Source organism: Canis lupus, chromosome 30 (genome assembly GCF_003254725.2).
Source record: "Canis lupus dingo isolate Sandy chromosome 30, ASM325472v2, whole genome shotgun sequence".
NCBI classification, from domain to species: Eukaryota; Metazoa; Chordata; class Mammalia; order Carnivora; family Canidae; genus Canis; species Canis lupus.
In genome coordinates this window covers 35,626,798-35,638,917 of record NC_064272.1, presented here as the reverse complement: position 1 = coordinate 35,638,917, position 12,120 = coordinate 35,626,798, and the positions used below count along the sequence as shown (strand labels likewise).

Genomic DNA, 12,120 nt, shown 5'->3' with positions numbered 1-12,120 from the left:
AAATACCATCTATTGTGTTTTGCCTCCCATTATTGCTGTTGAAAAGTAACCTTTGAACCTAATAGTTTCTTCTTTGTTGTACATGTATATATATATAGCTCTCCATTTCATCACTTAATTAAAAATTTTTGAGTATAGTTAACACAATGTTATGTTAGTTTCAGGTGTACAATATAGTAATTCAACAAATATATGTTATGCTATATGCTCACCACAGGTATAGCTACCATCTGTCATATGCAGTGCTGTTACTGTACCACTGACTAAATTCCCTGTGCTGTACCTTCCATTCCCATGATTTATACATTCCATAACTGGAAGCCTGGATCTCCTACTTCCCTTAGTCTATCTCCCTACCCCCTTCCCTCTGGCAACCATCAGTTTGTTCTATTTATTTATAGGTCTGATTCTGTTTTTTTTTTTGTTTATTCATTTTGTTTTTTTAGATTCCTCATATAAAGGAAATCACGAATTTGTCTTTATCTGACTTTTTCACTTAGCATGATACCCTCTCGTTCCATCTGTGTTGTCACAAATGGCAAGATCTCATCCTTTTTTATGACTAATATTCCATTACTTCTTTATCCATTTATCAATCAGTGGACATTTGGGCTGCTCATATAATTTTGCTATTGTAAATTAATGCTGCAGTAAACATAGGGGTGCATATGTCTTTTCAAATTAGTATTTCCATTTTCTTGGAGTGAATATCCAGTGGTGGAATTACTAGATCATATGGTAGTTTTGCTAAATTTTTTAGGAACTCCATACTGTTTTTTAAGGTAGCTGTACCAATTTACATTCCCACCGTCAGTGTAAGAAGGTTCCTTTTTTTCCATATCCTCACTACTACTTGTTATTTCTTGTCTTTTTGATTCTAGCCATTCTGACAAATGCAAGATGATATCTCATTATGGTTTTGATTTGCATTTCCCTGATGATGAGTGATGTTGAGCATCTTTTCATGTATCTGTAGGTCATCTGTATGTCTTCTTTAGAAAAATGCTCTTTCAGGCCTTCTACCCATTTTTTAATTAGATTATTTGTGATTTTTTGGTTTTGAATTGTGTGAGTTCTTTATATATTTTGGATATAACCCTTTATTGGATATATGATTTGAAAATATCTTCACATTCAGTAGGTTGCTTTTTTGTTTTGTCGCTGGTTTCCTCCACTGTGCAAAGGCTTTTTATTTTGATGTAGTCCTAGTATTTATTTTTACTTTTGTTTCCCTTACCTTAAGAGACATATCTAGAAAAATGTTGCTATAGCCGATGTCAGAGAAATTACTGCCTGTGTTCTAAGAGTTTTATGGTTTCAGTCTCATATTTAGGTCTTTAATCCATTTTGAGTTTATTTTTGTGTATGGTATAAGAAAGCGATCCAGTTTCATTCTTTTACATGTAACTATCCAGTTTTCCCAGCACCATTTGTTGAAAAGACAGTCTTTTCCCTATTGTATATTCTTACCTCCTTTGTTGTAAATTAATTGACCATTAAGCAAGGGTTTGTTTCTGGACACTCTGTTATGTTCCATTGATTTACATGTCTGTTTTTGTGCAAGTAGCATACTGTTTTTATTACTACAGCTTTGTAGTATATCTTGAAATCTGGAATTGTGATATCTGCAGTTTTGTTGTTCTTTCTCAAGATAGCTTTGGCTATTCAGGGTCCTTATGATTCCATAGAAATTTTAGTATTTGTTTTAGTTTTGTGAAAAATACTGTTGCTATTTTGATAGAGATTGCATTGAATCTATAGATTGTTTTGGGTAGTATGGACCTTCAGCAATATTAATTCTAATCCATGAGTATGGAGTATTTTCCACTTGTTTATGTCATCTTAAATTTCTTTCATCAGTGTTACGTAGTTTTTGGAGTACAGGTCTTTCACCTCTTTGGTTAAGTTTATTACTAAGTACTTTATTCTTTTAGGTGCTATTGTAAATGGAATTGTTCTTTCAGTTTCTCTTTCTGCTACTTCATTATGAGTGTACAGAAATGCAACTGATTTCTGAATATTAACTTTGTATCCTTGTTGCAGGTATACCTTTTTTCCTGACTACTTTTAAGATTATTTCTTGCTTTGGGGCGCCTGGGTAGCTCAGTCAGTTAGGCATCCCAACTCTTGATTTCAGCTCAGGTCGTGATCTGAGGGACCATGAGATTGAGCTCTGCATCAGGCTCTGTGCTCAGTGAGGAGTCTGCTTGTCCCTCTCCCTCTGCTCCTCCCCCTGTTCTTGCATGCATGCTCACTTGCTCTCTTATAAATCAAACAATCAATCAATCTTAAGATTATCTCTTGCCTTTAATTTTTAGCACTTGTATCTATGTATGGACTTCTTTTTCTTCATCTTCCTTAGAGTTTGAAGGCTTTCTTCAGCCAGCAGGTTGGTATCTTTAATTGGTTTTGAAAAATGCTCTGTCAGTATCTCTTCAGCATTCTATAGGATCCCTCCTCTTCTGGTATTCTTTTTACATATGGTAGATATTTTTATTGTGTCCTCTATAATTTACCCTCTTTTGTTTTCTCTGCTTGATTCTTTATATTTTCTTCTGACTTCCAGTCTACTGTTTCAACTATGTCTATCTCCTTTAGCATGGTTATTTTAAGTCTGTCTGATAGCCACAATATCTGGAGTCATTGAAGGTTTCTGGGTTTTGTTGTTTTCACTAGTTTTCATTTACGTTGTCTTGTCTCCTTTTGTGCTGGGTTACTTTATGTGTCATACATAATATTTGAAAAACTATTTGTAAAAATATTTTGTGGCCTGATATGACTTTCCTCCAAGGCATATTTCCATTTTTTTTTCTGTCAGGTTCTAGGGCATTACCAATCTTGGATTACTTTAATAATGCAGTTTTAGGAATTACAATGTTCTGGACCATTCAGATGACTCGAAGCTAGGCTACAGTGTCCAAAAGGACTGTTTTTTCAGCTTACTCTTATGTTTAGTATGCAAACCTCAGGGATCCCAGTCAGACATGGAGGTTTTACCCGGCAGCAGTCCACCCTTGTGTGGGTCTGGACTCCAGTTTTTATTCTCTACCCCAGGAGTTGGAAAACTTTTTCTATAAAGGACCAGAAAGTAAATATTTTAGGCTTTGTGGACCATACAGTCTTTGATGCAACAATCAGTGCTGCCATTGTTCTTTGGAAGACTCATAGACAATGTGTGAATTAATGAGCATGAATGTATTTCAGTAAAGCTTTAATTACAAAATCAGGCACAATGCCAGACTTGGCCCAGGGTCATAATTTGCTAACCCCTGCTGTAGTCTGTCAAAAGCTCTACACAGATTCTCAGCCACCTCTTCTTAAATTTAGATTAGCCCTGAATACTGAACTAGCCTCTCTTTGGTTTTTGCTTTGTTAACTAGCTCTCTAGTGCCTTCAAGAATATTTTGGGCTTTTTATGTTTCGTCCAGTTGCTCCCAGCAGAAAGTTTAATCTGAAATACCTAGGCTGGTATTATCAGAAGCTAAAGTCATATACAAGGTAACCAATTTGAAAGCAATAAGGTTTTTTTCTCCCTCTGATCTCAAGAAGATTTCTTGAGGTACTCTCAAAGAATCTCTCTCACTAGCATCCTGTGATATATAAATGACTTTTGTTAAATGAAACTGACTTTTCAGGACATGTTTCTGTAGTCTTCCTAGAGAAATTCTGCATTCCAAGGTTAAAGTTATAGAGCAATGTTGTCCATGAGAACTTTCTAGGATGATGGAAATGTTCTGTATCTTGTACTGTTCACTATGGTAGCCACTAGCCACTTGTGGCTATTGAGCACTTGAAATGCGGCTAGTGTGAATACAGAACTAAAATTTTACTTTTATTTAATTTTAACTAATTTAAATTTAAATAACCATTTGTGGATACTTCGTTTGGAATGGATAAAGCTTAGATTAAATGAAGAATCTCCTTCAGTGCATAATTTGTTCCTGTAGTCCCACCCACCAAAGTACCCTTTTTCTAGTGCTCTTTCAAGAAATACTTAATTTAAATGTGTTCAATGGACAGTATCTCTCTAAATATCTGAGGCCTTGCAGAATGTTTCCATTTATTCCTATCATGCCCCTGGTATAATGGAAGTACACTTGCTATCCTAAATGGGTCACATAAAACTAATTCAGTCACTCAATTTGCTTCCTAACATGTATTTTTCTTTGCAGGGAAAGGGGCGACTGCGCCGAGGAATCTATCCAAGTCCATCCTCTCCTGTTGTAGTTCGGTTGCCCTCTGTGTCTGATGTCCCAGAAGAGACCTTGACTAGTGAAGCAGCTGGGGAGACTGACATCACTGAACAGCAGCAAGCAGCTATGCAGCAGGAGGAGAGGGTTCTGACTGAGCAAATTGAGAACCTGCAGAAAGAGAAGTGAGTTTCCAGGAGAAAAGGGAGCAGCCAGTTATTACCTGTTTTCATTTCCCTCATTCTGTGCTCTCTTGATTTTTCCTGATTTAGTAAACATTTATGTGTCAGGTACTGTATCTTGCGATACAGGGACACAAAGATGACAAAGACATGTTGTCTGGACTTAGGTGACAGGATGAAGAATTGTCACCTTAGCGAAGGAAGCCCCATGAGCCAGGAGACCTGAAGCTGACAGTTCTGGAGAAGGCTGACTGGGCCAAGGTGTGCCAGTCTTAGCCAGGATTCCTAACAGCTCTACATCAGCCTCATTGAACAGATTGGTCTTTAAAGGGAGGAATAAGGATTCCTAGACTAAGACAAAAAAAATCTCAAGAATGGGTATTACTCAGAACTCCCTAAAGGTTATTATCGGAAGGTCAGTATGGCCCTGGGGCCACCAACTTGGATGGTCAGGGCAGCAAATCTAGTGGGTGCTAGGATACTAGGTAGGGAAATTAGTTGCAATTTAGGAAAGAGGCAGATAGTCGACTCTGTGCCCTCTGCCATCACTGAAGCAAGGGTAGGTAACAATACCTATCTTGGCGATGGACATGCTGTGGTTCTCTTTGAAGGTATGTGTACTGATTCTTAACTGACAATAAAGACTCTTCAAAATTTTAAGGGGGTCTTTGTTTATAAGTTCCAGGATCCCAGGTCTGAGAGCTTGATGCATTAGGAGACATAGGAGTTGTTAAACTACTTTTTGCCTGCCAGGATTAATTCTAGAACTTAGGCAAGCTAAAAAAGCAGCGGGGCCTCAGTTGTGCAGAGTATGATAAGGCAAGAGTAGTGCTATCTCTCTGATGTAAGAATGGTTTGAAAAGAGGGTCTCAGTTTTGATGAAAATGGTATTGGAAGTATTAAAGGATGAATGATTCGACCTAGGCAGAGTGAAAGCATAGCTAAGAAAGCTTTGAAAGGGAGTAAAAAGTGGAAGGATAAGGAGGTTGTGGACAGTTGTGGACTGGTATATTTCTAGGGAGTGACAAACTCTTAAGATCTGCCCATTGGAAACTAGCCCTTTATCTGATATGTCATTTGCAAATATCTTCTCCCATTCTGTAGGTTGTCTTTGAGTTTTGTTGGAGGGTATTATGCTGAGTGAAGTAAGTCAGTCGGAGAAGGACAAACATTATATGTTCTCATTCATTTGGGGAATATAAATAATAGTGAAAGGGAAAATAAGGGAAGGGAGAAGAAATGTGTGGGAAATATCAGAAAGGGAGACAGAACATGAAGACTGCTAACTCTGGGAAACGAACTAGGGGTGGTGGAAGGGGAGGAGGGCGGGGGGTGGGAGTGAATGGGTGACGGGCACTGGGTGTTATTCTGTATGTTAGTAAATTGAACACCAATAAAAAAAAAAAAAAAAAAAAAAAAAAAAAAAAAAAAAAAAAAGATCTGCCCATTGGAGAAAGTGCCCACATAATGTGGAGGAAAGGTTGTTAGAGGTAGCCGACACAAAGGTGACACAAAGGCGCCTCAAAGGCAGCTCGGTGTGGACTACTGAAGTGAGCTTTTACAAAGACATTAATTAACATAGATCAGAGTGACATCAAGTAGTCATGAGAAAGCCAGATTAGGAGCCAAGTACCAAGACTCGAGGGCACAAGAGGGCACAAGTGAGAGGTATTGGGTGCCTGATGAAGAGGAATAGAGAGAATGCTGTGAGTGGAGGTTGCATATGCTGCAAAGGACAGAACAGGTCATGCAACGCTTTACTTCTTCAGAGGTCTCGGTGGTTAAGGTAGAGGATATCATCTGTAGCCAGTTAGTGCTGGTTCATGGAAAATAGTTTAAGAACTGGAAGGAATCTTAGAGATCATCTCATGTAATCTCTTTGTTTTGTGGATGAGGAAGCTGAAGTCCAGGGAGAGGAAAGTTCTTTGCTAGTACATTATGTATGAGTTTAAAACTGTGATCTCTTGATTACCAGCCCAGAATTCATTTTACCAAAATATCTTAACAGCTGCAGCATCTTCTCCCACCTCACTCTTGGCTCTATTATAGGTCCCAGCCTTTGCTATTTGTAGCCTTCATCATTACTGTGATTTGCGGGTCTTTATCATCACCTTGAATGGGAACACTAGGAAATGTTACTGTCTTGCTACTTCCAATTGCTTTCATCATAGGTCTTTTTTCTTACTAGTCTTCCTTCCACTTCTTATCAAATGCTAGTGGATTTCTTGATTCTCTCTTACAGGGAGGAGCTAACGTTTGAGATGCTAGTACTGGAACCCCGGGCCTCTGATGATGAAACTCTTGAGTCTGAGGCCTCCATTGGGACTGCTGATAGCTCAGAAAATTTGAATATTGAGTCTGAAGGTGTCATCTCTGAGAAATCAGGTAAGTGAACTTACTTGAACAAAGACTCCAGATTTGTTTTGCAAGGAAGGAGTAAAGATTCCCAAGCTAAGACAAAATCCTTTCAAGAATGAGACTACTTTGTCAGGTGACAAAGTCCTAATGAGTTAAAATATACTGATCTTTGTGAAGCTTCCATTATATATTGTTCATTAGACTAAGCCTTTAATGCAATGATAGTTTTATTGTCAGTGTAATGTTTTCTCCTCTGTTTACCACAGAGAAAAACCAATCATCACAACATATATTGTCTTACTGACCCATGATGCATGTTCTAAGGGTGGTTGGCAGGAGTTATGCCCTGCTGAGAGATAGGCTTATACCAAAAGAGGTATTTAACTACCTGGCATGTCTCAGGGAGACATAGAATTACTACGTATCCTGGCAGTATTTTAAATGATAGTGACAGTTGTAGGCCTCTCCTAATGGTGTAGTCAAACTCCAGATTTCTTGGGATTGATTCTCAAATGATATATGTAGAAATAGGTAACTTCTCAAGTTATGCACAGAGTAGGTCAGCCTGGACCCTTCAGACTTCAGCTCACCCACCACATGGGAATAGTGAAACCTATTCATTATGGGATGATGAATTGGAAAGTGTCATTTATAGCTTTGATCTCTTCTTTGGATTAGAGAGAAGCTTAGCCCTTAGCTCCCTGAAGGCAGCTGGCAAGTCTGAACATTCAAGCAAATTACGAAAGCAGCTAAAAAAGCAGCAAGACTCTTTGGATTCAGTGGACTCTTCAGTCTCTACTTTGTGTTCATCTAACACTGCATCTTCTCATGGGACCAGAAAACGATTTCAGATTTATTCTAAATCTCCATTCTACCGAGCTGCCTCAGCTGGGGAGGCCCTGGGAATGGAAGGGCCATTGGGCCAGACCAAATCCCTGGAAGACAGACCTCAATTCATCAGCAGAGGAACCTTCAACCCTGAAAAGGGCAAACAAAAATTAAAGAATGTGAAAAACTCACCTCAGAAAACCAAAGAGACCCCAGAGGGGACAGTCGTGTCTGGCCGCAGGAAAACTGTGGACACAGACTCCAGCTCCACCCAACAGCTAGCTCTCTTTGGAAATAACGAGTTTATGGTCTGAACTGGCAGCTGTGTGTCCCTTCATGGCTACAGAGTGGTAAACACATCTCATCTTTGGGGCCTCTTCTCATCCCCTCGTCCACAATAGTCTATCCTAATTGTGGTCCTGCCTCTTGCCCAAGCATACAACTGAGAACTTGTGTGCTAATTTCTTGGGCCTCCTGCCAAAGCAGAAAGGCCTCTTTGAAGCCTGCTGGGGATGGTGCCAGCTGTGCCTTGGCTGCTGTACTTGACTGGAGATTTCACTAAACAGAGCCACCTGGGGCGGGATTTGGGTCAGTTGTGGAGGTCTTCATAGTTGTCTCTCCTCCATCCTCTTTTCCTTCCCAGAGATGGGTGTTGAACTTGGGGGGGTGGGCAAGGAGGGACATGGTGGGCCTGAGAGAACCACTGGTTTTTGACATTTGAAGAAAACATATAAATCTTTCTTAACCGTGAAAGCAAAAGAGCCTTTGGGTTTATTTTGGGATAGTTAGGAGCTGGGGTAGAATATAATTTTTTCCAAGGATTTATAAAAGCCTAAGCCCTCTATTTTAAGATTTTTGAGAAATACTCCATGTTATATTCTGAGGAAAGTAAAAAAGTAATTGTTTCCATGAAGCCATCAGAGCATGTCTCAGACATCTGGTTACATGATGAAGCAGAGAGTACATGTTTTGTTTTTTGATGATATTCAGTGTCATAATAATGCTGGTTTCACTCCTGGTTAGTTCCTGCCAAATATATTGCATGGGCTGAAGTTTCAGTTGCCCTCCTGTTTTCATACTTCCTGGTCCTAGGATTAGGTTCCTCTGATCTTTTTTTAAGTGTCTCAGAGACATGGTGATCCCTAAACACCTAATCCACCCAGGCTTTCCTCTTTGTATAGATTAAACTGAAGATCACATATGAACTTGTTCATCTGCTGGTGGAATTCCACCACAAACTCAAATAATATGACCATTTAATCACTTCTCCTAAAACATTCATATACAACACTGCATGAATAAGTGTTAACAGAAAGCTGCCAAAAAGTAAGAGAAAAAATTTTAATATAACCATCTAGCTATCATCTTCTTTTCCTCAGACCATCAGTATTAAATAGATGAAAAAATAAATCAAGAACTACTTGAAGCTATTTTTGTTAATATTCTGGTTACTGAAGTTTACTGTAAATATATATGTATAGGATGCGTATTTCTTTTTAACCTTATGCTTCCCTCCTCCTGGTGGAATTTCTTCCCACAGATTAGGAGCCATTGGATAGGGTTGAAAGCCACTATCCCTGGGTTGAGGGAAAAATCAGACCATCTTTTTCACCACTGGGTGTCTCCATACACCTGAGCTACAATAGCATTTTAAGCTTCTTAGCATTTGTGGGATTAGAAATCTGTTTTTGCTATTTATAATATATGGAAAATGAAACATGATACTCTTTCTTGAGATAAGTATGTGAAAATGTTTATTTTTAAAGTTACTAAATGCATCTTGTCTAACTACCACATGCACTGTTCTGAAAAAGAGTCTTTACCATCTGTAACCTGAATTTTGGTTATTTTTTCTTTTCATACTTCTTCGATTTGAAGTTATGGAAATATTAAGCCTTTTGTTAAGACAGAATCTCTCCTGTTACACAACACTGAACCTCATGTCACTGCCTCAGTGGTTATTGTCAAGCCCCGGAGGTCAGACTTAGAACATCATTCTGAGTGGCAGCTAAAGGTAGCAGGAGTCTTCTCTCTCCCTGGTTTGGTTTCAGAAATGAGCTAGGGAAAGGAATCTTTTTAAATATCCAGAATGATGATGGTTATGAGTAAGTGTTAGATTTTATATCCCACAAACATCCACCGCCTTGTTTGTGCTGAGGAGTAATAAATGTAAAGCCTTTTAAAAATCAGAACTTTGGAGACTCTCCTAGAGGAAAACCCAACCCCTCAGCATGGTCATGTCCAATTGGGACTGCTGGTGCCCCGGGGCCCCAAGCCAAGCTGCACAGGTTGTTTCAATATTCCTGGGAGAGTAGTGTCCTGCTGGGCATTGACTACCCTCTACTTGCTCCAGAACATTGGTTAAATACCATACAAAAAAGAGATTTACCCTTGTTGGATAATTTCCTTTGGCCCCAGGGAACGGCCTGGAGAACATATCTTGGCATATGTTCTCCCTTCTAAATTTTTGCAGATTTTCTGTATTTGTTTGCAAAATAAGTTTTTGGCAGTTTAAAAAAAAAAAACATATAGGTCACTTTATAGGAACTAGGCAATGGATGTTAAAAGACTTTATAATTTTTCTCAGGGACCTGAACCTGAATTTGGATAAAATTAAATAAAAAATACTTGTTTTTTGGTTGCTAGATTTGTGGATTTCTAGTCATTTAACAAACTGCCAGAATGGAGGGTGGTGGGGAGGAGAGATCCACACAATTGTAAGAATGGAGAGCAAGTGTGGGACCTTCCCTTTAAAGGGAAGAAAGCTTTTCTTCTGATAGTGTAACAGGTATTGGTGGCCTGATGAAGAGATGAAGCCATAACTCTTAAAAACTGTCAGAACCAAGTGCTGTATCTTCTTCCATCTGATCTTATCTGGTCCTCTCCGTGGTTAAAGTTATGTCACCACAAAGTGATGCTGTAGTACAATCACTTATGATGAAGATGTTTAACTTAATATATGTAAAAATTGTGCTTCCTATTGCTTCTCTTTTACTTTTCTTTGATTTCAAATGCCACAAACAGAATCCCTGGGTGGCAGCAACAGGGCAGCCCCACATTTGGAGCCCAAGCTCCAAAATACAGAGCAATTTGTTCATATCACACATTCCCAGCCCCAAACAAAGCCAGGTTTTTCACTTCTCCCCATTAAACCCAAGGTATCCCTTATAATGGAAAATGTAATAGAAGCAGAGAAGTATGATTTTAAGGTTACATCGTGTATCATTAAGTGAAACAAATTTGTTTAACAGCAAGGATCAGGGAGGTGGGATGCTTAGTTTATAATGCACTTTGTACTTCCTGCCATTTTAATTCCTTTGCCACTCTGGGCTTCTGGAAACACAAAAGGAGGTATGGAGTTCCCAATATGGACCTTGCAGAAACAGAGGGACCTGAAGTCAGGGGATGGGATACCAGAGCCCCTACCTTCTCATGCCTTGGAAAACAACTGTAGCTCCTACCCTGCTGCTGGGAGGTTAGTGGAGACTTCTATGTTCCATGACAATAGAGTTTTCACTGTCAGAGAAGGAGGAGTCCAGCAAGGTTCTGAAGGCCCACCTCAGTGACTATGGGCCATGTTTTTTTTTTTTTTTTTTTTTTTTTAACTATAACTAACAAACATGTACCTTTCACAAGCACTTTGGTGAAGTAGAGAAGAAATTCTCAGGATGTGTTCAAAGTTAAGAGAGTTTTAATTTTAAAAAGAAATACAGTCCAGATGGCTTTTCTCAACCTCCTCTCCTCTTTTTTCCCCCTTGGTGGGGAAGCTAGGCATGGGGCTTGAATCATTCTGTGTTGACAAATGTGTTATGTCTATCCATAACTTTGTGACAGTTTCCAGCACTGCCCCCCAATGACACCATGCTAGCTTTGGTAGTAGAAGTCTTTGATATTTGAGGGAGTCCTTGTTTTTCTGTGCCCCTACCCACTTTTCTCTGGAACTGCTCCCACATTTGATTTGGTGTTAAAAGCTAACAGCAAAATGATGATTATGGAGGTGGATCTATTAGATCTTATTGGTCTCTTGGTTAAAATTCTTCAAGAAAACTGCACGAAGGGGAGTATCACCTTGGTGTTCATCTGTACTTAATACCTATTTATCAACCCTCTTAGGTCATATAAAAGATGCACCTTTTGAACCGAGTAATTGTATTTACTAGGGGAAAGGTGTGGATTACAGATTAGTATTATATTATTTTAATGGATTTAAAGTAATTTATAAGTATGCTGAGTGTAAATTTTTAAAAGACTATGTATTGTAAAAGGACATATCCTGTGAAATATAATATCATTTTACTGTTTAACAGAATAATTCTATAAAAAGAATGATTTATCTCACCCACGGAACTGATTACATTCCTGATGCAATCAACAGGCACTTTGTAATTTCCTTTGGGGATGGTTTTTTGTTTTGTTTTGTTTTATTTTTTGGGGGGGGAGAGCAAGACATCACCTGTATAAAGTGCAGTTTGTGTCACTCAGAACATGCACTGTATAGCTACACAAAAGCAGCTTGATGAACAAGTCACTCCATGGCTCATTAAAGAACAAAGCTTCCAGAA

General features: G+C 38.8%; 1 protein-coding gene across 12 annotated transcripts in view; it reads left to right on the top strand.

Annotated features, from left to right (window-relative positions):
* The window catches only part of MYO9A (myosin IXA), a 263,941-nt gene extending 251,821 nt beyond the window's left edge, over positions 1–12,120 (top strand). For all 12 annotated transcript variants that reach the window (XM_025472276.3, XM_025472279.3, XM_025472280.3 and 9 more), the window contains 3 exons: positions 4,173–4,375; positions 6,615–6,757; positions 7,409–12,120. In XM_025472276.3, coding sequence (XP_025328061.3) covers positions 4,173–4,375; positions 6,615–6,757; positions 7,409–7,872 — 810 coding nt within the window. In that variant the 3' untranslated portion in view covers positions 7,873–12,120. The remainder of the gene's footprint in view (positions 1–4,172; positions 4,376–6,614; positions 6,758–7,408) is intronic.